Consider the following 25290-nt stretch of genomic DNA (forward strand, 5'->3'; position numbering starts at 1 on the left):
ATTTTTACTTTAATTTATTATATGTCCTAGGGATTGGAGTTTAAATTTAGTCTTTCTCCTAGAGAGAGAAGATGCACTGGCACTTTCAGCAGATGCTGTTGAAAGGCCTCCCAGTCTTAGTGTCATACCTAAGAAGATACATGATAACTATCCACACTTAGGTTGAAATGGAAAGTAAAGAGACTTGGGATTCTCAAAGTGGTGGGGGTCCCTGGGAGTGTTCTCTTTCACCGTGTTCAGAGGAGACATTGTGCTGCGTTGACCATCCTGGCCACGCTTCAGCTCTGGCTCTCCTGCATGAGACTCTGCAAAAGGAGAGGGTAGGGACTGGTGCAGGTGGCAACCAGCCCTCCTCCGTCCCTCCTGCTTGGGCCGAACTGCGCTGTTTCTCATATTCTCATTTGGAATAACGACTTTTTATCGTTGTGGAGAGCTGCAGCCTTTTCCCTGTGGTTCCTGCAAAAGGAACATGGTACTAGAAGCAAACGTCAGTGTCCTCATAACACTAGTCTGTACATTCCAGGTGAGTTTTCTGTGGCTCTTTCTGGTGTGTGTGTGGATGACTGATACTGAAGATCATGAGTAACATATTTATGCAGGAACAGATTCTGTGTCTGGTTTAATATGTTCTGTTGGAATTAGTTGTGTATGAGTCCGTTTTCCCTGGAGGGTTGGGAGGTCTTTGTAAGCCATTTTTATGTCTCTAGCACCTAGCACAATGCCTGCCATGTACCAAGTGTTCAATAAATACTTATTGAGTTGAAATAAATGTGTGCTGTTCTGCTATTTTCACACAGTAATAAAAGCTGATTCTAGTTAATGTCAATAATAGTTTCTTACCACTTAAAATACATAAGGAATTATTGATGAGCTATTCCTTGTAAAGAATATAGCCTATTCAGATACATGGTGGCGTGGTAGGGAGTGTTTCACCTTTTCCAGTTCCACTGGAGTACCAGTGACTAGTTTTCTCTTTCCTCTCACTGCCCCTGCTCTGGGCACCGATACTTCCACGAAGGAAACGCTTACCAGTTCGGGGCCTTTGAAAAGAAAGGGCATCCACATGGAAGTTTTAGCTATGTGCTTGCAAAGTCTTGGAGCAGGAGCATGCATCCTTCTGGAAAATTCCTCACAATTGGCACATAGGTATTGATGATAGGATTGCTCTCCACACTGACTAGTTTCTTAAAGGCGATGCTGTTTGGCAGTGAGGGCAGGTCAAGTCATCACTGTGTGTGACCATTTAGCGCCCTTGGTCCCCAGACATTCTGTTAGTAGTTTCCCCGCCACTATTATTTTCACAACCAAAACCTCCCTATGCATATTTCTAAAAGCCCACTGGGGAAGTGATTTTGTTCTTGGTTGAGAACCATTGCTAGGAAAACAGCAGAAGTGTAGTGTTTCCTCCAATGGAAATAAATATTCTGCAGGTGATCCAGGCTTTCCAGGGGTCCATGGGTACTTCCCTACACAGCTCTTTGACAGTCTCTCAACACTGACTCTCTTCCTCTTTGATGAGCACCCTACTCCTGGTCCCCAGGACATGGCCTATTGTCCCGTCCCAGACGAGGGAGGGAAAGACCACTAAGGGTGTGAGGTTTTGCCTTACTTGGAAGCTACATACTATCCTTCTAAAGTTTCACAGATCTTGGCAGACACCTGAGACTCCCAGGTCTGAAGCAGCAGATGTGATTACCCAGGTGTGGCAGGCAGCATGAGTTTTATATTCACCTTGCTTCTCCTCATCCCCCACCTATCGTGGGGCCATGGAAGTGGGTCCAGGTGTGCGCTCTGCACAAGTGGGTTTGTGCCACAACTGAGAAACCCTAAATTTAGGAAACCCCCACTCTTACAAGGGGACTACTAGCAAATAAGCTCAACCTTTGCTCCAGAGAGAAACATGATCTTAATTATACTGGCAGGAAAACAAATTTGCCCTCTGCCCCAGAGGGAGTCAATATCTTTATTTTTCAAAGATGTTTGCTTAAAAAAAAAAGAGCCCAGAATGAAAGCTCTTACAAGCGTTTACAGAAAAGTGAAAGAACCATAGAAATATCATCTCCCCAAGAAAGGCCAAACCCCATTCTGACAAGTGGAAAGAATGGAGACATTTCTTTCTTTGTACACTTAATTCTATTTTCATGTCACAAATTCCATGGTTTGCTTTCTTCAGGCATCCCATTTGATTCTAAAAAATTAGCCTGAAAGTGTAAAGTTTCTTCTTGCTATTTTCATTACTGCCATAACAATAGTACTTCATGTCAAGATGATGCGGATGCCTTCTGATTCTCCAGGGGACAAATCTCTTACAGGGAAGTACAGAACAGGAAAATGGAAAGATTTCAGTTTCAAGTTATATTGCTACATTCTGACCTGCAAAAGAAGGTTTCAAGACACAAAGGTGTTTTGTAGCAGGAAAGCTATCCTTGCACCTCCTGCTCCCTGCTCCCTACCTCTACAACATGAATTCCCATATTCCAGGCAGCCAACAATAAACAAGGGAGTCTAAACCAGCTTGGTTTTAGAAGAGCATTCTCCTTATCAGTCGATCACCTTTCCTCCTTTGATTCCCTTGTTTTCTTCTAGGACACTTAGTATGAGAAGTTTTGACTTTCTCTTGGAAACAGTTTCCCGATTGCCTGGAGAAATACAGGAGAGAATTTCCCAATAAGTGATTTCTGCGGATTACCTTAATCCAACCTACCCTCCTAGTTCCCCATATTCTACACCCTGCTAGAACCTCAAGGATTCTTCATCATGAGAAAGGGGACGAGTTTTAGCTGTGAGATATTTTTTCTCACCTGGCAGTCCCCCTCTGGCAGGCCCTGGCCACTCCTTTGTATCCTATTGTTTATCCTCATCGGGATTGTCAGGAAGAAGCACCAGTGGGCAAGTGGTAGGCTCCCTGTAACTTGTTTAGAATCTTAGTTGCACACTGAATTGCGCTTCCATACCTCAGCTCCCTTGCCCATTCCTAAGGCAAACTTTCAACTCTGTCCAAATAAATACATAAACTGTTTAACCCTTAAACTGTGTTTTAAGCACAGATTACTAAACTATACGGGAGAGTTCACAAAGATGCATCAGGTAGTGCTGTCCTCAAGATGTTCACAGCTAGTGGTGTCTCTAGAGTAAGAGAGCAGAAAAGGTTATAATACAAGGTAAAAATATCAACCAAAGGAGTGTGTAGGAGGTGAAGAATAGTTCCATGGAGGCAGGCAGCAGTTAATCATGTTAATCCCAAACCCAGGATTTGGAGTCAGATATATACCAGGCTTCAAATCCTGGCTTGACTACCAATTAGATATGGGACTTCTGACATTAGGAATAATAGCGACCATTTTTAAGAGTTATTTTGAGATACGTGTGCAAGGTGCATAGGATAGTAAGTGGACTGTAGAAAGCGGGCAACAGTGTACAGTAATCACACCAAGCATTTGACTGCTAAGAAAAGAAGGAAACGTGGGTGGGAATTAGAGGTGGAACTAAAGTCCAGATAAACTAATTTACAGACTGAAAAGGAGCCTGAGGAAAGGGTATGTTTGGGGATTTGTGGAGAATGAAAAAGTGATGGTGCCATTGAATGGAGGACATGAGATTTAGATTGTAAAAAAATGGAAGAGGACTTTAGGTCCGGTGTCAGGAGGAAATTGGAGAGTGGAACATGCTTGTGGCAGAGCAAATATCAAATTAACTAAACCAACATTCGAAAAGGAAATAAATTGGGAGCGAAAATCTTAATGAAGAGCTAAGGGAAACAATCTAGATTAAGAAAAATCTCTTTAAGGCGCTTCCCCGCCCCTCCCCATCCCCATCCCTAATAGTACGTAGGATCCCTGAGCCAGGCAGCAGGCGAGGGCGGGGCGCAGGAAGGCTCGGCCGGAAAAGACCTGTCTGCGCCATCCGGAAGGAGGCCGGGGCAGTCGCTGCGGCGGAACCCGAGCTCGGCGGCTGCGGCAGAGGTCGGGCTCATTTCCCGGTTGGACGCCGGGTCTTTGCTGTCGGCCCTGCGGCCTGGGGTTTAGTGTGGGAGGAGTTGATTTTTCAGTTTTCTCTCCGGGTTCGCTGAGCTGAATTCGACCCTGCAAACATGTCGGGTTTCAGCCCCGAGCTCATCGACTACCTGGAAGGGAAGATATCCTTTGAGGAGTTCGAAAGGCGGAGAGAAGAGAGAAAAACCCGCGAGAAGAAAGTGAGGACATGCTGGGCTAGAATGCTTCTCACTGTCTTGTTGCCCTAATACGCTTAGAGCCATGTGGGGACCCAGACGACCCCGTTCGCTGCGGTGGGGCGGGCCTTAAACACCCAGGAGCTTCTTTCCCTTCTTACCGGAACTCGGGTTCTGACGTCTCATTCCTGTGCCAAGCTCTTAAAAACATTTCAAAAAGCGTTTGTCTTGGTTGTAGTCTCTTCTCTTTTGTCTCTTGCCAAATTTACTAATTCTTAAATGTGGATAGCGTAACACTGGTAGGCTAAATAGGGAAGTGGGGGTAGAGTTTGGAGTCAGAGTATCTGGCTCTAGTCCTAGCTTTGCCTCTAGGTCTTTTTGTGACTTTGATTGGTCAGCTCACCTGTTCTTTACGTCTCAGTTTCTTTTTTTAAACTGAAGCATTTGAGCTCCCTCAATTTTGGGGGAGCCTCCCAGTGGTATGATATAACTTTTTTTATTTCCCACCATGTTCTGGTGTGATACAGTCTTACACACACACTCACACAACCCCTTGAATTTTCTTGTTTGATAACAAAGTCTGAACTCATGTATATTTTTCATACTTACGAAGAAATACCTGAATTTTCCAAATGTTCTCACTTGAAGTCCAAGGGAAAATAAAATTGCACCCTCTGAAATTAGCTGGTAGATCCTTTCCTAATTCATTCAACTAATAGTGCGCTATTTTCACTTAAAATGCTAGGGTGCAAGTGTAGATTAATTAAATACTCAATCTATATTGTTATTATTTTTTATAAATGACTGATTTGGACTGAAGAATGAGACCTAAGTACTCTGTAATACTTGACAATATTCAAATTTAGATTCTACATAATATATGTGTGGAGCGTTCAAGTTTTGTATAAATAGAAAGAAGCAAATGCTCTATTTTCTGCTGGAGAGAGCTAAATCCGCATTAGTTTTTGGAATCATTCATTAATTTCCAATCACAGAATCTTCAGGAAAAAGGAAAACTATCAGCTGAAGAAAATCCAAGTGACTCTGAAGTTCCATCATCATCAGGAATTGACTCCACCAAATCCCAGGACAAAGATGCCAATGAAGGTATGTTGAGATCACTTGCTACCTGAATTAAATGTTAAGAGTACCCAATAATTTAGTGGAAACATTTTTTTTAATTGCAGTGGCATTTTGTCGTGGATTTCCTGGTTTATTAAGAGCATAGTGTACAGTATGTAATAGGTGCTCAGTTAATATTTGTTGAGTTAATTGCATATGGTGAAGGTTAGTTTTATGGGTTCTTTTTGTGGAAAAGTGTTTCAAATTGGCATCACTATTTGTGTGGGAGCCTTTTTAGAATTATTTTTTAAATTGGTTCTCTCATTTGGTTGCTAAGTACTTCCAAACTATACTCCCCAAAATTGTAATGAGTTATACTTCTATGCAAAGTGGCTTCCAAAACACTGCTTTAGCTATAGGAGATAAGATAGGAATGTCAGAGTGGAAGCCCCTCACGCACGTCATAGGTATCTTGCTATGCTACCTCATTCCAGGATCCAGTCCTCAGCTCCACCTGTCCAGATATTAAATTTTGTTAGTGCACCCAGTTAAGTTCATTAGAGCTTAACTGATGATCTAGTATGCAGACTTATTAATTTCCAGTGATCAATATAGTTTTCTAGTGATAAGAATATCTGTAGTAGTTCATGGTATCCATTTACCCATATCAAGTTTCTTGTAATGCTGAATTATCAATAGAAGGTAGTTTTGTGTATAGGGTATTATTGAGAACTAAATTAAACATGTCCATCCTAGAGGGTAGAAATAGAGCCTGCCCTCCCCCCTACCCCCCACTACACACACACACACACACAAACAAGTAAGCCTTTCTCCACAGAGAAAATAAACAGGCTTTATTCCTAACACCTTGGAAGAAGTTGGGAAGAAATGACAAAAAGGGATAAATTTGGGGCTACAGTTTCTTACCTTGCCAGACAACTGAGGTGGAAGAGTGGGCTGAAGTTTTTCTAACAAGCTGTGGTCCTTCCTTATCTGCTAATGGGTGGAGCACCTCTTCCATCAGTAGGTCTTTGAAGGTACAGCCGCAGCAGCAGGCACCACTGGTGCCCACCAGTCCTCTTGCCTAAAGCTGACCCTGACAGGTGGCCAACGGGCCCTTCCTAAAAAAGGGGTTGATTGAATCTAATTCTAGTCCATATGAGCGGTCAGGCACACAAGGAATGGATGTTCTCCGCTCAGATAATTTCATCAGTCCTTTTAAGAGACAAAGCTCCCAGTTTCCCAAGAAGGAATTGTTCCAGAACTTTACCAAGACCCTTGGTCAGTGTGGGTATATGTTCAGAGCAAAAGAAGGGGTCAGTTTTATATTTTATTTATTTATTTTTAGAGAGAGGGGACGGGAGGGAGAAAGAAAGGGAGAGAAACATCAAACAGCTGTCTGTGGTGTGCACCCAAACTGGGGACTGAACCCGCAACCCAGGCAAGTGCCCTGGCCTGGAATCGAACAAGCAGCCCTGTGGGTGTCAGGCCAGTACTGAATCCACTGAGCCACACAGATCAGGGCAATAAAGGGTTCAGTTTTGAACAGGCTTTGGCAAGTCTGCAAATTGGATTGTATGTCATTGTCTTTTTCCTCCTATACATTGCTGAATACCACTGCTAATTCTTGCTGTTGAGCAGCTTTCCTACACACAATGCAAATAGGGCCATCTTTTAATTTCATTTTCAGTTCCTTGTTGCTGATATACAAGCTACTGTATAGTTAGTGATTGTGTGTTGACCCTATATCCAGGAACCTTGCTAAGGTCATGCATTCTGACAGTTTGTGTATAGATTCTTTTGTATCTTCTATGTACATAAATCATATCAGTTATGACAGTTTTAATTCTTCCTTGCCATTTATAATTATGCGTTTTATTTCTGTTTCCTCATTACATTAACTAGGACTTCCTATAAAATGTTGAAAGGAGTAGTGGTAGTAGGCATATTTGTCCCATTCCCAGTAACTTTGAATAATTCACCATTAACTGTTTTTGTGGAAAATTTTTTAGATATGCTTTATCAAATTAAAGATATCCCCTTCCATTTGTAGTTGACTAAGAATTTTTGTTAGGAAGGGGTGTTAGATTTTATCATATAATTTTTCTGTATCTATCAAGATGATCATGATTTTTATTCTTTTTTTCTGTTACTATAATTTCGTTGGTAGGATTTTATTTCAGACATTTCTTTTTATATTTTGTATATGTAGAATTCTCGAAGATAACTGTTATGACTGCATAATAATTATTTTTTGCTCAGAGCATGTGGATTTTTAAATTTTGTTCTTTCTTAAACATTTCAACTGTTTCATTTATCTGGCACCTTTGAGGTTTGAGGTGTTTCACCAAAGTGAATAAGCTTAAGTGTTTTATTTTTAACACAAAGATACACATATTTCTTAAATTTTAAATATTTTGTTGGAACTTTTAAAATATGTTATATGTCTGCTTTAACAGAAAATTGGCTTCCAAACTTAACCTTGATCATTCAAGATTGTCACTATGAACTTTGAAAAATCATTGGACTGTAGTGGTATTCTCAGATATAAAAGAAGTATGAAGTCTTGGCTGTTGACCCAAGTCATATATGAAAGATACATTTATTGAAGAAGACACAAGATATAAGAAACATTGTATATAGGACAGTGACACCTCGGTCCCCTTCAAAGTAGGCACCTTGGGACCTCATATAGTTCTGCCATTCGCCATCAGCTGCCCTGTCATATTTTCCTGAATCTCATCAACGGTTTGAAATCTCTTCCCTTTCAAAGGTGATTTTAGTTTTGGGAAAAGCCAAAGTTTCAAGGCACCAAATCTGGGTTGTAGGGGGGCTGAGTCACCTGGGCGATTTGATGTTTCAGCCAAAAACTGTACAAGATGTGACATATAAGCAGGTGTGTTGTTATGACGAAGCTGCAAATCACCAGTTGCCCATACTTGCGGCTTTCTGAATCAGCTGAATAGTTTCTGCAGAGCAATGTTCAAACTTAACACAAAATTTGATGCAGTGTCATTAGCTGTATTCAGTCAGTCATTTTGAATGTGACAGCCACACAGTACACAGGCTCACTCTATGGCATCTACCACCCCCACTGACTAATACAGTGAAGTCATCACTGTTCACACATGTGCTTTCCAGTCCACACTCTTCCTTCGATGCCAGGTTACCTTGATGTCACTCAAACCATTCTTGTTATATTAACAATGGCTGTACTTTTTCCGGACAGACCTTGCATGTTATGTCTTATTTCTGAAATTATAATACTATTTTAATATAAATAATAGTGTTAAGCTCTTACTTATTCTAAGTAAGCATTATTCTAAATCCATGTAAATAAAATCTCATCCTCAGAGTAGTACTATGAGGTAAACATTAACCCCTTTTTACAAATGTGGTACAGAGAACTTCAGTAGCCCAAAATTACACATCTAGTGATAGATGAAGTTTGAAACCAGACAGCTTGGCTCTAGAAGCCTCACCTGTAACCACTGCGCTTACCATCTGGTTCTGTACCACCAGACTTATTTAGTTCTTAGGTCTATGTCTTACAATTCTTTTATTTTTTTCTTAACCATTACTGTCTGTGTTTCTGATTTTCCATTTAATTTTGCCTATATATCTAGATAAGGCCCAAAGGATGAGTCACCTGTTCCTACAGAGTAAAATACATAGCTTTTATGACAGCTTTCTTTTTGGGGTTGTTTTGGGAATGTTCATTTGTCTGTTTTTTATTTTTAGGTTTGCTGGGATAGAAATTTATATTGCAGAAAATACTCCTTTTTTTCCCTTTTGACTACTGAGTGTTTTAAAGCTTTTTTCCTTCCCCCGTCTCAATGTGCCTTTCACCAGGAGAAACGTCAGATGGAGTCAGTAAGTCAGTTCACAAGGTCTTTGCTTCCATGCTTGGAGAGAATGAAGATGATGAGGAGGAAGAGGAAGAGGAAGAGGAGGAGGAGGAAGAAACACCTGAGCAACCCACTGCAGGCGATGTGTTTATGCTGGAGATGGTTCTCAATCGTGAAACCAAGAAAATGATGAAAGTAAATTGTTACTTAATTTTGTAGTATAAAAAGAGTGTAAAAATGTGACATTGAAAAAGGATTCAAACTTAAGAAAGGAAATACTATAAGACAGCTACTGGTTTCTTTTGTTTCATTCAGAGATTTTTAAAATGTAAAACCTTAATTATTTCATGTATCAAAATGTACTATAGTTTTGCTATTAAAAAGTCCATATTGATATTATTTACAACTTCTGTCTGAGTAGGTAGATTCGAAAGAAGGAGGGTCTTTAGTAGATTGTATCGTTAGTCAGTCTGGCTAGAAATTCATTCTGCAGCACCCAGTTCTACATTTGTTGTTATTCTAATCAGTAATTTGGTAATTCCTGATCACTTTGCTTTTGCTTTGTTTAAATATTTTACTGTGCCTTTAACTTTCTACTGTAGGAAATTTTGTTGTTTTTGTTTGTTTGTTTTGTTTTAATTTTCTGAGATGCTCATTTTTGGAGAATATCATAGAATAGTTTCTGTTATTTCCCAAGACTGAATTTGGCCATTTAGTCCTTAGTTCTGAATGTAGATTGAAAAGTACTAAAGACAAATTGCAGTTTTGTTCCAGTCTATATTTATTAATGTGGTTGGAATTGAAATCTACGACGTCACTGTATTTTAATCTAGATGTTATTTTTGTTCTGTACAGGAGAAAAGGCCTCGGAGTAAACTTCCCAGAGCACTGAGAGGTCTCATGGGCGAAGCCAACATTCGCTTTGCTCGAGGAGAACATGAAGAGGCAATTCTGATGTGCATGGAAATCATAAGACAAGGTGTTTCCTGTGGGGATTATCGACAGTTGCAGTTTAGCCTTAGCAAAGGGGGATTTCGTGAAGGCAGCATGGGTGGAGAGTAGGGGTTTTCCTGAAATTACACTTTGGTTAGAGCAGAGAATGCTTTAAAAATACCAAAAATGTATGAAAATAAAATAAAGCAAATATAGTCTAGTGTTTATTCTAAATTCTGTTAAGTAGTATGATTCTAATAGAGTTATCTAAGGAGTTTAGATATTAGAAGAAAGACCCACAGTTTGAACCGTGGGGTTGACATCAGCTCAAGCCTCTTCCCTCAGCCAACGGAATTTTTTTTTAATTCATTGTAGCTCCCCTGGCTTATGAGCCATTCTCTACTCTTGCCATGATATATGAGGACCAAGGTGACATGGAGAAATCACTGCAGTTCGAGTTGATTGCTGCGCACTTAAATCCTAGTGACACTGAAGAATGGGTTAGATTGGCAGAAATGTCTCTGGAACAAGACAATATTAAGCAGGCTATTTTTTGCTACACCAAAGGTAATTAAAATGTATTCATCATTTTGTTTGATAAAATGTTACATAATAGGTTTTTTGACAATTGTACCTGATATTTTGGGGTGATGTTAATTAAAATATATTCCTTATATTCTGTTATACCAGAGGTATTTGGGATTTGTCTGTTTCCATGTTTATCAGCAATTTTATTTATATTGTCAGCTAATACAGCACAAGTTAGTAGAAGAACAGAACCTTCATTTTCCCACCAAGGTCAGTGTTGGTGCTAAGCTCTTCCTTGAGGGTTAATATCAGACTGCAGTGAGCACATGAAGATTAATATGATTCAGGTCCTGTCTGGTCTGAGATCAGACTTGGTTGAGAGTTCCTGGGAAGGTAGGTTTATTCCTGAATAACCTGCTTAATTTCATAGGGAAATTAGTTTACAGTGTTTATTAAATATTTTCTGAAGAGAAGATGGATCATACCCAGGTAGCATGAATTCCTTTTTATGATTAAGTTATCTTTTTTCTTTTTAGCTCTTAAATATGAACCCACTAATGTCCGTTATCTATGGGAGCGATCCAGCCTTTACGAGCAGATGGGAGACCATAAAATGGCAATGGATGGCTACAGGCGTATTTTAAACCTTTTGTCTCTGTCTGATGGAGAGCGATTTATGCAGTTGGCTAGAGATATGGCAAAGTGAGTTTGGGGTGAAATGTACATAAATGCTGTTATTAATCATATTTTAGAAAAGCATATATTTGAAATAGAATATATTTTATATTGAGGTTCAAGGAACTGTTTTGCTTCTTGTATTTTATTGAATATATTGTGCTTAAGTGGAGGGGTGGGTTGGAATTTTTGTGGGGTTTTTTTCAGTGCTTTTATGTTTCCAATCAAACTGTGACTGCTTGGAAAAATGTGTATATACAATTACCTTTCAGGTGGTCAGAAGCTTAAAGATGGAGCCTGTTTTGACAGGATGACTAAGTTCCCAGTTTTCCATACCTTACTTAAAGTTATATACGTTTTCAGTAATATTATTTTAACTGTTGCAAATGAAATCTTTATGATCTGGGATCTTCTGAATCATTTTATCTGGAGCTAATAGTAGAATACCATTTTCAGAAGAAAAAATTTCTTTATAGTTAGCATCTGCTACTGACTTTGGTATATATTTTATTCTAAAGTTTTATGTCCAGGTGCATTTACTTCTCTGATATGCTATACAGCAAAACAAAACAGGAAACATTTCCACTAAGTAAAGCCTTGTGGTATGCCTTCTATTCTGGAAATCTATGTTAATAGTATCTTAGGGCTAACCCTATTAATTCAATGGCCATTGCCTCATGAAGATGCTTGGCTGTGAAATCATGCCCTGTGCTCCCAATGATGGATTATGTAGGAATACTGGAAGCATTTTAGGAAATTGGTTAAGGCAGGGCAACTCTAAATTGATCTTTGATATCTGCGATGAGCATCGGGGACTTTTCCAGGTTATTTGCTATTAATCAGATCTCTAGCTATTACAGTGGTTAGCCCAGTGAGCTTCTACTCTATGAACTGTTAGACAGTAAACTTGTTTTTCTCTCGTATAATTTATAATTTTATTATTGGGACAGGGTGGTGGTAAACATTTCTACTGCTGCTGCAGAGGTCTTTGCTAAAGGGAAGTCTTATTACTGTAAGTTCTGATTAGGCTTTCTCTCAGTCTCCACTTGACCTCTAGAAATACTTGTAGAACATGAGTTATGTGTTAGGCACTGTACAAACAACAGGAGATCCAGTACTGAGTAAGTTTTAAAATTCCCTGCCTTTGTAGCATTGACATTGTAGTTGGGGAGTTAGGCAGTAAGCAGATGAACAGCTAAATATACAAGGATAATATATCAAATGTCGATAAGCGATATGAAGGAAAACGAAGCAGGGAAGGGGGATAGAAAGTTGAGGAATAGGAGTGTGTCATTTTAAATAGGGTGGTTAGAGAAGGACTTAATTCCCTATGTTATGGGCCTGCCGACCTGAAAGTGAACTGAAAGGGGTATGGGAGCAGATATTAGGGATGAGTATCACTGGCGGAGGACATGATAAGTGAAAGGGATGTGCAGGGGACACATGGAAGCTGAAGGTTTAAGGGGAGCATAGCAGGAGGTAATGTCAGGGAAAAGATCCCTTGGCCCTAGTAGGCCATTGTAAGGGCTTTGGCTTCTGCTCTGAATGAGTCTGGAAGTCACTGGAAGGTTTTGAGTAGAAGAGTGACATGATCTGACTTAAATTTTAAATGCACTGATTCTAGCTGCTCTTTGGAGAATAGATTAAGGGAAGGTAAGTACAGAAGCAGGGAGAACAGTTGGGAAATTATTGCAGTAATCCATGGAAGGGGTATTGGTAGCTTGGATCAAGGTAAAAGCTGCAGGAAGTGGTGAGAAGTAATCATTCTAGATGTATTTTGAAGGCTGAACTCTCAGGAATTTCTGATAATATTGAATGTGAGGTGGTGTGTGTGTCTGTGTGTAAGAGAAAGAGAGAAGGGGAGAGTTCTGAGGACTAAACCCTGAGGTGCTACCGTGTTTAGAAGTCTGGAAGATTGGGAGGAAACAGGGAGATTGGAAGGAAATGGGCAGTGCAGTAGCAGGAAACTAAGAGAACATAATATTCTAGAATTTTATTGAAGAAAGCACCTCAAGGAGGAGGGATGATCATCTCTGTGAAGTAGTACAGATAGGTCACATAAAAGGAGGACTGAGTATTGACGTTTGAAATGGGTGGGGCTCCTGGGGGACAGGCAACTCTGGAGAAATTTCTAAGGGGAGCCGAAGAAAAGGAAGGTAATTGGAATGGGCTTTAGAGTTCAGAGAGAATTTCTAAGTTGGGAAAGATTACAAAATATTTGTATTCAAATGGGAATGACTCACAGCTGAGGGACATATAGAAGATTCATGAGAGAGGGAACAATGGCTTGAATGATGTCCTTGAGTAGGCCAGAGGGAATGGGATCTAATCATGGGTCAGCCTATGATAAAAGGAGAATGGAGTAGGTAATGTGGGTGTGAGTGAGTAGGTAGCTATGTTGAGAGTGTGTGAGATGCCTGACTTAATTGTCTTGTAAAATAAGCAAGGTGAGTGAGAATGGGAGAGTGCTGGAACTTGGAGGGAGGATGGTAAGTAGTCATCCAGTTTTTTAGGACCTTGCAGCCCCACAGATGGGCAGCGTTTATGTCACCTTGGAGCCAGTCACAAGTGTGGAATCTCAGCTCTGCCCAGCACCATGGGGGTCAGAATATGCGTTTTTATAAGACCCCCAGTTGATCCCTATGTACACTCAAGTTTGAAAAGTACTAGGGAAATTGTAAGAAGATTGCTGACCAGCAGCATGGGCCCACTTGAGGCTAGTGGTCATTAGTTTAGAATGACTGTGGTCAGCATGGTCAGCTGGGCAGCTGGTGATACAGAGTAGTCAAAATCTGATTGAGCAGGGTTGGAGTGTTATCAGATGATTTTGATAAAGGGACAGAAGGGCAGGAGAATTGAGGAGATGTATAAGGAAGCAATTATAATGTTGGACCATAGAGAAGGAGGGGAGTGAGGACATGGAGAACAAAGGATCGATGCTTTGTAGGTCCCACTGAGGGAGAAGAGCTGGTGTTACAGAGGGAATGAGCTGGAGCGAAGGAAGGTAGCTTTGGGAGAGCAAGAGACTTGACATTGTACTGACATTGTACATGTTTCTCCGAATCAGCTCTGATTGTGATTTTAAGGAAGAGTTTTCCTCTTCTCCAATTTTAAGAAAATGAAAATCAGCCAGAGGGCCTATCAGCCAGGAAATGAATTTTATAATCTGAGTTAAATAAGCACTCGTCCTTTTTGTCATTTCCTTTTTTAGGAGTTACTATGAAGCCAATGATGTTACTTCAGCTATTAATATAATTGAAGAAGCTTTCTCGAAACACCAGGGCCTAGTCTCCATGGAAGATGTTAACATAGCAGCCGAGCTGTACATTTCTAACAAACAGTATGACAAAGCTTTGGAGGTAGGGACATTTGTGTTTCTCTTTAGGTTTGAAGCACATTTCTGTGTTCTAGAAATTCTTACAAATTGATAATTCCTCATTTTAGTTATATATATTACTTATGTACTAAATTATATAAAGTCTGTTTTGAAACTTATTTCTAGATTCTATACGCATTCCATATGAAATATAAAATGTGGTTATCATATGATTAAAGCCATCATCATTATCAAAGGTGCCAGACTAATTGTTATAATTCAGTTCTTAATCTGTTGGGGAAAATAGATTGGTTTGATACAGAGGAATTACGTATCTTTAGTTAAGCATTAGTTAATATGATATAAAAATGTTATTGTGTCACAGTTTCTTATTTTAAAGAGACTTAGTATTGCTTTTCATAGCCCATTTATACATTGTAGGGAATATTTGAATTAGCTATATAGATCTTTGCATTGTGAAAACGTTTTTCATACATACCTACTATATTACTTTCTCTCCCTCTCCCAATTCTTTTAGGTAATTACAGATTTTTCCGGAATCGTGCTAGAAAAGAAAACTGCAGAAGAAGGCACTTCTGAAGAGAATAAAGGTTGTAGTTTCTTCTTCATAGGAAAGTGTATATAATCCTCTCTTGTTCATCATGTAGCATTTTGAAATTGATAGTTACTGCTTCCTAACAAGTTTTCTCAAGAAGCATTTTTTTTCCTAAGAGACATATCACATCTTTTTCTTGCAAGTGTTCACTCACAAGTTATCACTCTTAAAAAAATTGTTTTCAGTTACTTTTATTTCTCAATACATCCACTTGAATGTGACTTTTTTTTTTTAACTGACCCAGGGCCTTTTTGTGCTATATGAAGGAAGAACAGATCACTGAACAGCTTATCAAAGTAATTTACTTTTCAAGTTAGCACTTCAATTAAGCATTGAAAAAATTCTTCTTTAGACTTAAGCATAGTATTATTTTACCTCTTTCTTAGCCTCTTTGTAGTGAAGACTGAAAAATACTTTTAAGTTCAGGAAAAAAAGAAAAGAGAGTTCTATGTCTTTGTTCTCATTGTCTTTTTAGTTCTTTGTAGTTTTGATAGAAGATGTAGGAGTTTATGCAGGTTTTGGATAAGTGAGTAAGAGATTAGGGAAAAAATATTAGGATAATTGCTACCAAAGGCAGACTGAAGGAGTGTAAGTACTCGGTGCTAGAGTTGGCTAGATTTCGAATTGACTGTGGAATCATTTGCTTTGAATTAAGTAAATGAGATCTTACATGGAAGGTGGAGTTTGCTTCATGTGCCCCACATTCTAAGCTTGCTTTTTGTCTGTCTGTCTGATTCACAGCTGGTGAGAACGTCACCTGCACTATACCTGAAGGTGTGCCAATAGATATCACAGTGAAGCTGATGGTCTGCCTTGTTCATCTCAACATCCTTGAACCACTTAATGTAAGTAACGTTAAGATCTGTGCTGGAGATACTTCAGATCAAATTCACAATGTTTTTTTTTTAGATGGCAAGAAATTATAAGTTGGCTTTAGGTTTCACAATTCTTAATAACTAGGAAGTCACTATAAGCATCTTTGTGTGGCTGTCTTGTAAGAGGTAAGAGTGTTTTGCACTGGGCTTATAGTAGCTTTGTTTTTCTTTTAAAATGAGAACAATTCAGAGATCAGAATTGGAGATTGAGCCTTTTAGGTAATTGGTAATTTCTGACATCTATTCTCTTTTGCTAACATCACACTAAGTATTTAATTAAATTAAAAATTTGGCATTTACTTTTCAGACTTTAGGGTAGGTATTGAATAAAATATGCAAATCTATGCCCACACGGACCTTTTGTCTTAATGGGATTAGATAGATAATAGCTATGTAAAATGTAGGATGTTAGTTGGTGGTAAATACCCTGGAGAAAAATCAAACAGGGTGGAAGAACAAGGAACATCAGGGATGGGAGGAGTTGCGGTTTTAACTAGGGTGGTCAGGAAAGGCCTCCCTGGAGAGGTGGCATTGGAAGGATGACTTGAAGGAAGTGAGCCATGCTGGTGTCTGAGGGGACAGCTTTCCAGGAACACAGACTGCACCGAGACCCTGAGGCAGGGTGCGTTTGCTTGTTAGAGGAAGGGCACAGAAGATCAGCATTGTCTCGGTGTCTTCCAGGCCTGTCTGTGACAGTGCTCCAAATGGGGTATAATGAGTGAGTGAACAATGGCAGTAGGAGCTCTTTTCAATAGAGAGTCAAAAGTGAACAGAAAAATGACTATTTAAAGGTGTTTTTATTAAGCCTTACTCTTTAGGCATGCCCAGACAATTGATGTGTATGTTAAAAAGAGAAATAGATGTAGATGTGCACATTTGTGGTGAAGGTTTGACTTCAGGCTTTAAAATTGTGGTCTAGCCTCTTTTGACAACGCTCGTGGAACAGAATCCTGAAGATATGGGAGACCTCTACCTAGATGTCGCGGAAGCTTTCCTGGATGTTGGTGAATATAATTCTGCACTTCCTCTCCTGAGCGCGCTAGTCTGCTCCGAAAGATACAACCTTGCTGTGGTTTGGCTTCGGCATGCAGGTAATAGTTTTTGTGGGAGGGAAAAGTTTTAGTCATGTAAGTAGACGAGAACTTACTTTCCCAAGATAGGAATAATTGTTATTACATGTTAATGTCTTAGAGAAAGTATTTCTGATCTCAGGGCAGTTTTTTGAAAGTTAGTATTCTAAATTGGTACATCACTAAGTGATTCCCCTCACTGATGCTTTGGAGGAGTGATTCACTTAATGGTACCAGAGTGAAGTGGGACTAACAAATTCCTGTTAAAAATACCTTAGATACCTGTCTTGTGTCTGTGTTAATCATAGCCTCTGGTTCCTAGTGGTAGATTGTCAGGCCTGGGGTACAATCTGATTTTTGAAGAGCTTTTAAAGATTTACATTCAATATGTTATTTTGAAAAAATTAATCTATTTTTCAGTGTTCTTTGGGCTGAAAATATGTTCAATGTTGGGTTTTATCTGTCATATTTTTTTCATTTTTAAAAATATATTTTATCGATTATGCTATTACAGTTGTCCCATTTCCCCCCTTCACTCACCTCCACCATACACACCTCCTCCGACCCACATTCCCCCCTTTTAGTTCATGCCCATGGGTCATACATATAAGTTTTTTGTCTTCTACCTTTCCTATACTCTTCTTACCCTCCCCCTGTCTATTTTCTACCTACCATCTATGTTACTTATTCTCTGTACCTTTTCCCCCTCTCTCCCCCTCCTACTCCCCTGTTGCTAACCCTCCATGTAATCTCCATTTCTGTGGTTCTGTTCCTGTGTCATTTTATTTCTAAGTCTAGAGTAATCTGAAATAAATATTGTATCTAGATCCACATGAATTAGAAATAAGTCATTTAGATTTAAAAAAATAGCTTCAGAAAAACAACTAAATTTCTTAAAGAAACATGAAAGCCAAAACATTCTAACAGAATTTCCTATTGAATCAACATAAAAGATGCATTAAAATTTGAATAGCCCTGTTTAAAATATATCAGGATGACAGAAAGTTCTAATAGTTATTAAAATATTATATAGTGGCAGAAAGTTCTCTATAATTAGAAAAGCATTTATTGGCATGAGATATTTTGAGGCCTACCACAGATATGAAATAGCAAAGAAAACATTTAAAATTAAGGTAACAGTTTACTGAGTAAATGTGAGTACAAATGTAGTATACCATCATAAAATTATATTTGTGGTACTTTGATTTTAAAGACATGAACAGAGCGTTGGAATTTCTGTTGCCTTCCTAAGCCTGTGATATTGAGCTTGCTTTCTGTTACTAATAGCAGACACTTTACAAACCCTGTTCAATTATGATCATGCTGCTGATAAATGCTGTTTCCATTTTGAGCCAGTGTAGCTTGAGATGAGTGGAAAGTGAAAGCTCAGAGTCATCTAAAAATTATAAAGAAATTTGGGCTCAATATATAAGAAACATCATTATAGGAATTTAATGCTTATAATATCTTTAAAAGTGAAAAATAAAAAATTAGGAGAAATGCCATTGTGATGATCCATCCATATTTAGTAGTCTTCCTTTATTGTCAAAGTTTAACCTAAAGAAATTTGAGATTTGAGAAAGCAATTGGGGGCAAAACCATCATTTTAGGATGTAATTGCAGTGGAGAAGAAAAAAGGTGCGAGGAGTCCCGGCCAAGATGGAGGCATAGGTAGGTAGATACACTTTGCCCCCACACACAACCAAAAGAAGGACAACACCAAATTTAAAAACAAAAAAACCAGAACTGACAGAAAATCAAATTGTATGGAAGTCAGACAACCAAGGAGTTAAAGAAGAAACATTCATCCAGACTGGTAGGAGGGGCGGAGTCAGGCATGTGGAGAGGACTCACAGCAAGGCAGCCACTGGTGGACCTGGCGAGGCAGCAGATTGTGGACCGGGCTGTTGCTCATTTGCGGGCAGATAAACCAGGAGGAACAACTGGGGAGTGAGACAGGCTGTGCAACCCAGGGTTCCAGCACAGGAAAAGAAAGCTTCAAAACCTCTGACTGAAAACACCTGTGGGGGTTGAGGTGGCAGAAGAAGCTCCCAGCCTCACAGGAGAGTTCGTAGGAGAGACCCACAGGGTCCTAGAACGTACACAAGCCCACCCACATGGGAATCAGCACCAGGAGAGCCCAATTTGCTTGTACCTAGAGGGGGAAGTGACTGAAAATAGGCAGAAAGTGGAGCAAGTGTCATTGGTCCCTCTTGGACCCCTCCCTCACATACAACATCACAATGCAGCAATGTGGGTTGCCTCGCCCTGGTGAATACCTAAGGTTCTGCTCCTTACAATGTAGCAGGCATGCCAAAACAAAAAGAAAATGGCCCAAATGAAAGAACAGATCAAAGCTCCAAAGAAAATACAACTACATGATGAAGAGATAGCCAACCTGTCAGATGCACAGTTCAAAACACTGGTAATCAGTTTGCTCACAGAATTGGTTGAATACAGTCGAAAATTAGAGGAAAAAATGAAGATTATGCTAAGTGAAATAAAGGAAAATGTACAGGGAACCAACAGTGACAGGAAGAAAACTGGGACTCAAATCAACAGTGTGGACCAGAAGGAAGAAAAAAATACAACCAGAACAGAATGAATGTGGGAGGCCTCTCTGTGTGGTGTGGGCCCAGCCCCCACTTGGAGATACACAGGACCCACGCCCAACACATAGATTCTCCTGTGGGGAATCAGGCCTGCAATGTACTTAGGCCGCTGTGAGTCTTGCTTTTTGCTAAAATTTCCTCACCTTGAACTAAGGACATTTACTGCAAAGCAACTTCCTAAAATCCATGCTAAATCTTCCAAGGATGAGTGTAACTGGTCCAGCTACTTTTGCCTTTTCATTTGCAAATACCCCTCTTACGTGATGTGATTAGCGGCATTGGCTCCTTTGTTTTCTGTAAAAGGTAACCACCTAAAGCGAGCCTGTGCATAGTTAATGAGGATCTTCTTGTAATGTGCCAAGAAACCCAATAAAGGCTGGTCATGGCTGCGGCTTTTGCTCCCCTTGAGAGAAAGGCCATGCTGTCCCTTTTCCTCCACTGGATTCAGTAGTCTGTGTGAATGTCTCATTTCATCCATAATGACATGGACCCCACAAGCTGGGGTTCCCATCAAATGAAGAAACAATTAAAAAAAATGAGGAGAGGCTTAGGAACCTCCAGGACATCTTTGAACGTTCCAACATCCATCCAAATCATAGGGGTGCCAGAAGGAGATGAGGAAGAGCAAGAAATTGAAAACTTATTTGAACAAATAATGAAGGAGAACTTTCCAATCTGGCAAAGGAAATAGACTTCCAGGAAGTCCAGAGAATCCCAAAGAAATTGGACCCAAAGAGGAATACACCAAGGCACATCATCATTAAGTTACTTAAGATTAAAGAGAAGGAGAGAATTTTAAAAGGAGCAAGAGAAAAGGAGACAGTTACCCACAAGGGGGTGCCCATAAGACTCAGCTGATTTCTCAAAAGAAACCTTGCAGGGAAGAAGGGGCTGGAAAGAAGTATTCCAAGTCATCAAAGGCAAGGATCTACATTCAAGATTACTCTATCCAGCAAAACTTTCATTTAGAATGGAAGGGCAGATAAAGTGCTTCTCAGATAAGGTCATGTTAAAGGAGTTCATCATCACCAAACCCTTATTTTATGAAATGTTAAAGAGACTTATCTAAGAAAAAAGATAAAAAATATGAGCAGTAAAATGACAACAAACTCACAGTTATTAACAACCACACCTAAAACAAGAACAAAAGCAAACTAAGCAAACAAATAGAACAGAAACAGAACCACAGAAATGGAGATCACATGGACGGTTATTGGCAGGGGAGTGGTGGGGAGAGAGGGGGAAAAGGTACAGAGAATAAGTAGCATAAATGGTAGGTAGAAAATAGATGGAAAGGTTAAGAATAGTATAGGAAATGTAGAAGCCAAAGAACTTATGTGTATGACCCATGGACATGAACTAAAGTGGGGGGATGTGGGTGGGAGGGGGTGTGCAAGGTGGAGGGGAATAAAGGGCAGGGGAATGAGACAACTGTAATAGCATAATCAATAAAATATATTTTTTAAAAAAAGGAAAAAAGATACTAAGGGCCTACCTAGACTAGTGTTGTGGCTGTTAGGGTGCAGAGGAGAAATGCTTATGGGGATTTGTTTTCAAGTTTAAGGGACAGAACTTAATGCGTGATTGGCACACGATTTGAAGAATAGGGCTCAGAAGCCTCATGTCTTCGAACTTATCCCAGGGAAGTACCTGAGTGAGGTGAGGGGTTGAGGATCACAAAACTCAGGAGCCTGACAGGGAGCAACAGCATTACATTAAAGTGGGCAAGTAAGAGGACAGAGGAGGCTGGGAACTGGAGAGTCCTGTCCGCAGGGTGCTGCTGTGTCTCAGCATGTGCTGATGGGCCCTGTGGGAACGGGGGACCACTACTGCCAAGTCCAGATTTTTCAAAAGAATCCAGTAACTTGGATTTCATAAATACACTAGTTTAAAAAAATGTAGACAATTTATTGTTTTTAACAGCACTTTGGCCAAACAAAACACATCAGTAGGTTAAGTTGGTCAGCCAGTTGGTGAACTCTGGCTTATATACATGAAGATGTTTTCTTCAGTGTTATTTATTACAGTAAAAATTTGGGAAAAAACTCTAAATGTCAAATTATATGTTTAAGCAAATAGTCTGTTTAATTGAATATTATAATCATTCAAAATGCTGACGAAGATGTGGAAAAATGTTGAAAGCATAATGCTAAGTGAATAAAGCAGGATCCCAAACTGTGGGCATATGCTCAGTACATCCTTGGAATGATTTGAATTTAGTTAGGAAATAATTAGATTGATCAATCAGTAGATAGAAATTAGAACCGACAGTTGTTTTAAAGTATTAGAACTATATTTTTTCTTGTTATAATTCTTTTGCTATTGCTGTAATATTTCTTTTAAAATGGAGAAATAATTTTGGTAAGGTTACAAATCCTTTGTTCATACTTATATGTTACTTTAACATCTCAGAATGCTTAAAGGCCTTAGGCTATATGGAGCGAGCTGCTGAAAGCTATGGCAAAGTGGTTGATCTGGCCCCCTTCCACCTGGATGCAAGAATTTCTCTTTCCACACTTCAGCAGCAGCTGGGCCGTCCTGAGAAAGCTCTGGAGGCTCTGGAACCGATGTATGATCCAGACACTTTAGCACAAGATGCGAACGCTGCGCAGCAGGTAGGCCATGGAACGTGAAGTTTCTCTTGGTGGATTATATTTAGAACTTTCTCTTCAGTTAAGGAGTCTCTACAGCTTATATCCAAAAGTTTTATTTCAGTGTATTAAATTTAGTGTATTTGAAAAATGATTTTGAGTCTCAAGTTTCAGTCATGCATTAATCATTATAAATTATAGTTTCTAAAAAATTGGATGTTTATTATAGTGAAGGATGCTGAAGCAGAGGTTTTTAAGTTTGGTTTCTAGACAGAACAACCTGCAGCAAAGGAATTTTGCCACATTGATTGTCATGTGCTTATTTATTTAGGAAATGAAGTTGTTGCTTCATCGTTCTACTCTGTTGTTTTCACAAGGCAAAATGTATGGCTATGTGGATACCCTGCTTACCATGCTGGCCATGCTCTTAAAGGTGGGGAATGATTTTTCTTTATATTAGCCCTGTTGACTTTTTAAATGTTCAGGATTTGATTTAAACAACGATTATAGCTATTTTATCATTTCACTCTACTAAACTCAAACTTTTAAAAGCAAAAGTCAGATAGAGACTAAAGACTTAGAGATTAATGGTATGTAATTGAAAGTCTGCATGGAAGTGTAAACTTGACTGTAGATTACATGAAAAAGTCTTTGCTAGCACATAGAAAAGTGAGGATCACAGTATTATCAGTTATTGGCTCTGTAGACACAACTGTGTGTGGAAATTGCTCACTTTGCCAAAATGCTTTCAGGTTATGACATCCTTTCTGAGTCTGGACTTTTTTCTGGGGAGGTGGTTAGGGTGTGTGTGTGTGTGTGTGTGTGTGTATGTTATACAGTTGATATGAATTGCCTTCTTAGTGAGTAGCATGACCCAAATTCCTTTGGTGAGAAAAAAGTTTATTCAGTCTTTTTTAGGTGTTTACATACACAATAATTTGGTCTCTTTTTTTCTTAAAAATATTTTAGGCACACCTATGGTACTTGAGGCCTACAAATTTTCTTTAAAAATTTTATGACTAAAAAAATATCAAATTATCTTTAATTCAGGTGGCAATGAATAGAGCCCATGTCTGTTTGATATCCAGCTCCAAATCTGGAGAGAGGCATCTCTACCTTGTTAAAGTGTCAAGAGACAAAATATCAGACAACAATGACCAAGAGACAGCAAACTGTGATGCAAAAGGTAGTAACTTTTCACTTGCTTTATTACATAAAAGTTGGCTGCATTGAAAAAAAGATTCATAAAGTAACACCTGACAATAGTAATCTATTTGAAAATATACCCCTTTCAAGTAAAATGAAATTTTCTTTATTGTTAATTTTTTAACAACTTAATATTGTTGACAATATTACAGAGGTCCCCATTTCTCTCCCCCTTTTGCCCACCTCCACTCATTCCCCATGCCCCGGCCATCACCACGGGGCTGTTCTCTGTGTCTGTGGGTTCTGCATGTATGTTCTTTGGTTAATTTCTTCGCTTTCTTTCATCCAGTCTCCCCAGTCCCTGCCCTCTGACAGCTGTCAGTCTGTTCTATGTATCCATGCCTCTGTTTCTGTTTTGTTCATCAATTTGTATTTATTGGATTCCACATATAAATGAGATCATATGGTATTTGTCTTTCTCTGACTGGTTTATTTCACGTAGTACAGTATTCTCCGTGTCTACCCATGCTATTGCAAACGGTGAGATTTCTGCCCTGGTTGGTGTGGCTCAGTGGATTGAGTGCTGGCTTGAGAACTGAAAAATCTCCAGTTTGATTCCCTGTCAGGGCACATGTCTGGGTTGTGTGCTAGGTCCCTGGTTGGGGGTGTGTGAGAGGCAACCGATCTATGTCTCTGGCACATTGCTGTTTCTCTCACTTTATTTCCCCCTCCTTTCCTCTCTCTCTAAAAGTAAATAAATAAAGTCTTTTGAAAAAAGTAAGATTTTCTCCTTTTTTTTTTTTTAACTGCATGTAGTATTCCATTGTCTAAATGTATTACAGCTTTTTTATCCACTTATTTACTAATGGACACTTGGGCAGTTTCCAGATCTTGGCTATTGTAAATAATGCTGCAATGAACATAGGAGTGCGTATGTTCTCTTGAATTAGTGTTTTGGAATTCTTAGGATATATCCCCAGCAGTGGAATTTCTGGGTCAAAAGGCAGTTTCATTTTTAGTTTTTTTGAGGAAATTACATGCTGTTTTCCACAGTGGCTGCACCAGTCTGCATTCCCACCAAGAATACATGAGGGTTTCATTTTCTCCACATCCTCACCAGCATTTGCTGTTGGCTGATATATTGATGCTAGCCATTCTGGCAGGTGTGAAGTGATATCTCATTGTGATTTTAATTTTCATCTTTCTGATGATTAGTGATGTTGAGCATTTTTCATGTTTGTTGGCTGTCTGTATGTTCTGTTTAGAGAAGTGCCCCTTCAGATCCTTTGCCCATTTTTTAATTGGATTGTTTGTCTTGCTAGTGTTGAGTTGTATAAATTCTTTTTATATTTTGGAAATGAACCCCTTATCAGATGTATTATTGGCAAATATCTTCTCCCACACAGTTGGTTCCCTTTTCATCTTGTTGATTGTTTTCTTTTGCTATCTAAAAGCTTTTTATTTTGATATAGTCCCATTTGTTTATTTTTTTCCCTTGTTTCCCTTGTGCTAGGAGATGTGATGGTAAAACATTGCTACGAGAAATGTCCAAGGTTTTACTGCCCATGTCTTCTTCTAGGGTTTTATGGTTTTGTGACTTACATTTAAGTCTTTTATTCATTTTGAGTTTATTCTTATATATGGTGTAAGTTGTAAACTCATTTGGTGTTTAAGAAAAAAGAAAGGCAACCTGACCAGTGTGGCTCAGCTGGTTGGCCATTGCCCTGCAAGGCGAAAGGTCACTGCTTTGATTCCTTGTCAGGGCACATGCCTGGGTTGTGGGTTCAGTCAGTCCCAGACAGGGTGCGTGCAAGAGGCAACTGATGTTTCTCTCTCATATTGACGTTTCT

At 39.3% G+C, this 25290-nt stretch overlaps 1 protein-coding gene across 1 annotated transcript in view; it reads left to right on the forward strand.

Moving 5' to 3' along the window:
* Positions 1-3958: 3958 nt before the first annotated feature.
* Positions 3959-25290, forward strand: part of GTF3C3 (general transcription factor IIIC subunit 3) — a 39101-nt gene continuing 17769 nt past the window's right edge. The window contains exons 1-13 of the mRNA XM_028509679.2: positions 3959-4192; positions 5164-5275; positions 9083-9273; positions 9934-10057; positions 10387-10578; positions 11076-11241; positions 14426-14573; positions 15069-15141; positions 15888-15991; positions 16941-17112; positions 22116-22318; positions 22626-22727; positions 23345-23480. Coding sequence (XP_028365480.1) covers positions 4091-4192; positions 5164-5275; positions 9083-9273; positions 9934-10057; positions 10387-10578; positions 11076-11241; positions 14426-14573; positions 15069-15141; positions 15888-15991; positions 16941-17112; positions 22116-22318; positions 22626-22727; positions 23345-23480 — 1825 coding nt within the window. The 5' untranslated portion in view covers positions 3959-4090. The remainder of the gene's footprint in view (positions 4193-5163; positions 5276-9082; positions 9274-9933; positions 10058-10386; positions 10579-11075; positions 11242-14425; positions 14574-15068; positions 15142-15887; positions 15992-16940; positions 17113-22115; positions 22319-22625; positions 22728-23344; positions 23481-25290) is intronic.

This window comes from Phyllostomus discolor, chromosome 4 (genome assembly GCF_004126475.2).
Source record: "Phyllostomus discolor isolate MPI-MPIP mPhyDis1 chromosome 4, mPhyDis1.pri.v3, whole genome shotgun sequence".
NCBI classification, from domain to species: Eukaryota; Metazoa; Chordata; class Mammalia; order Chiroptera; family Phyllostomidae; genus Phyllostomus; species Phyllostomus discolor.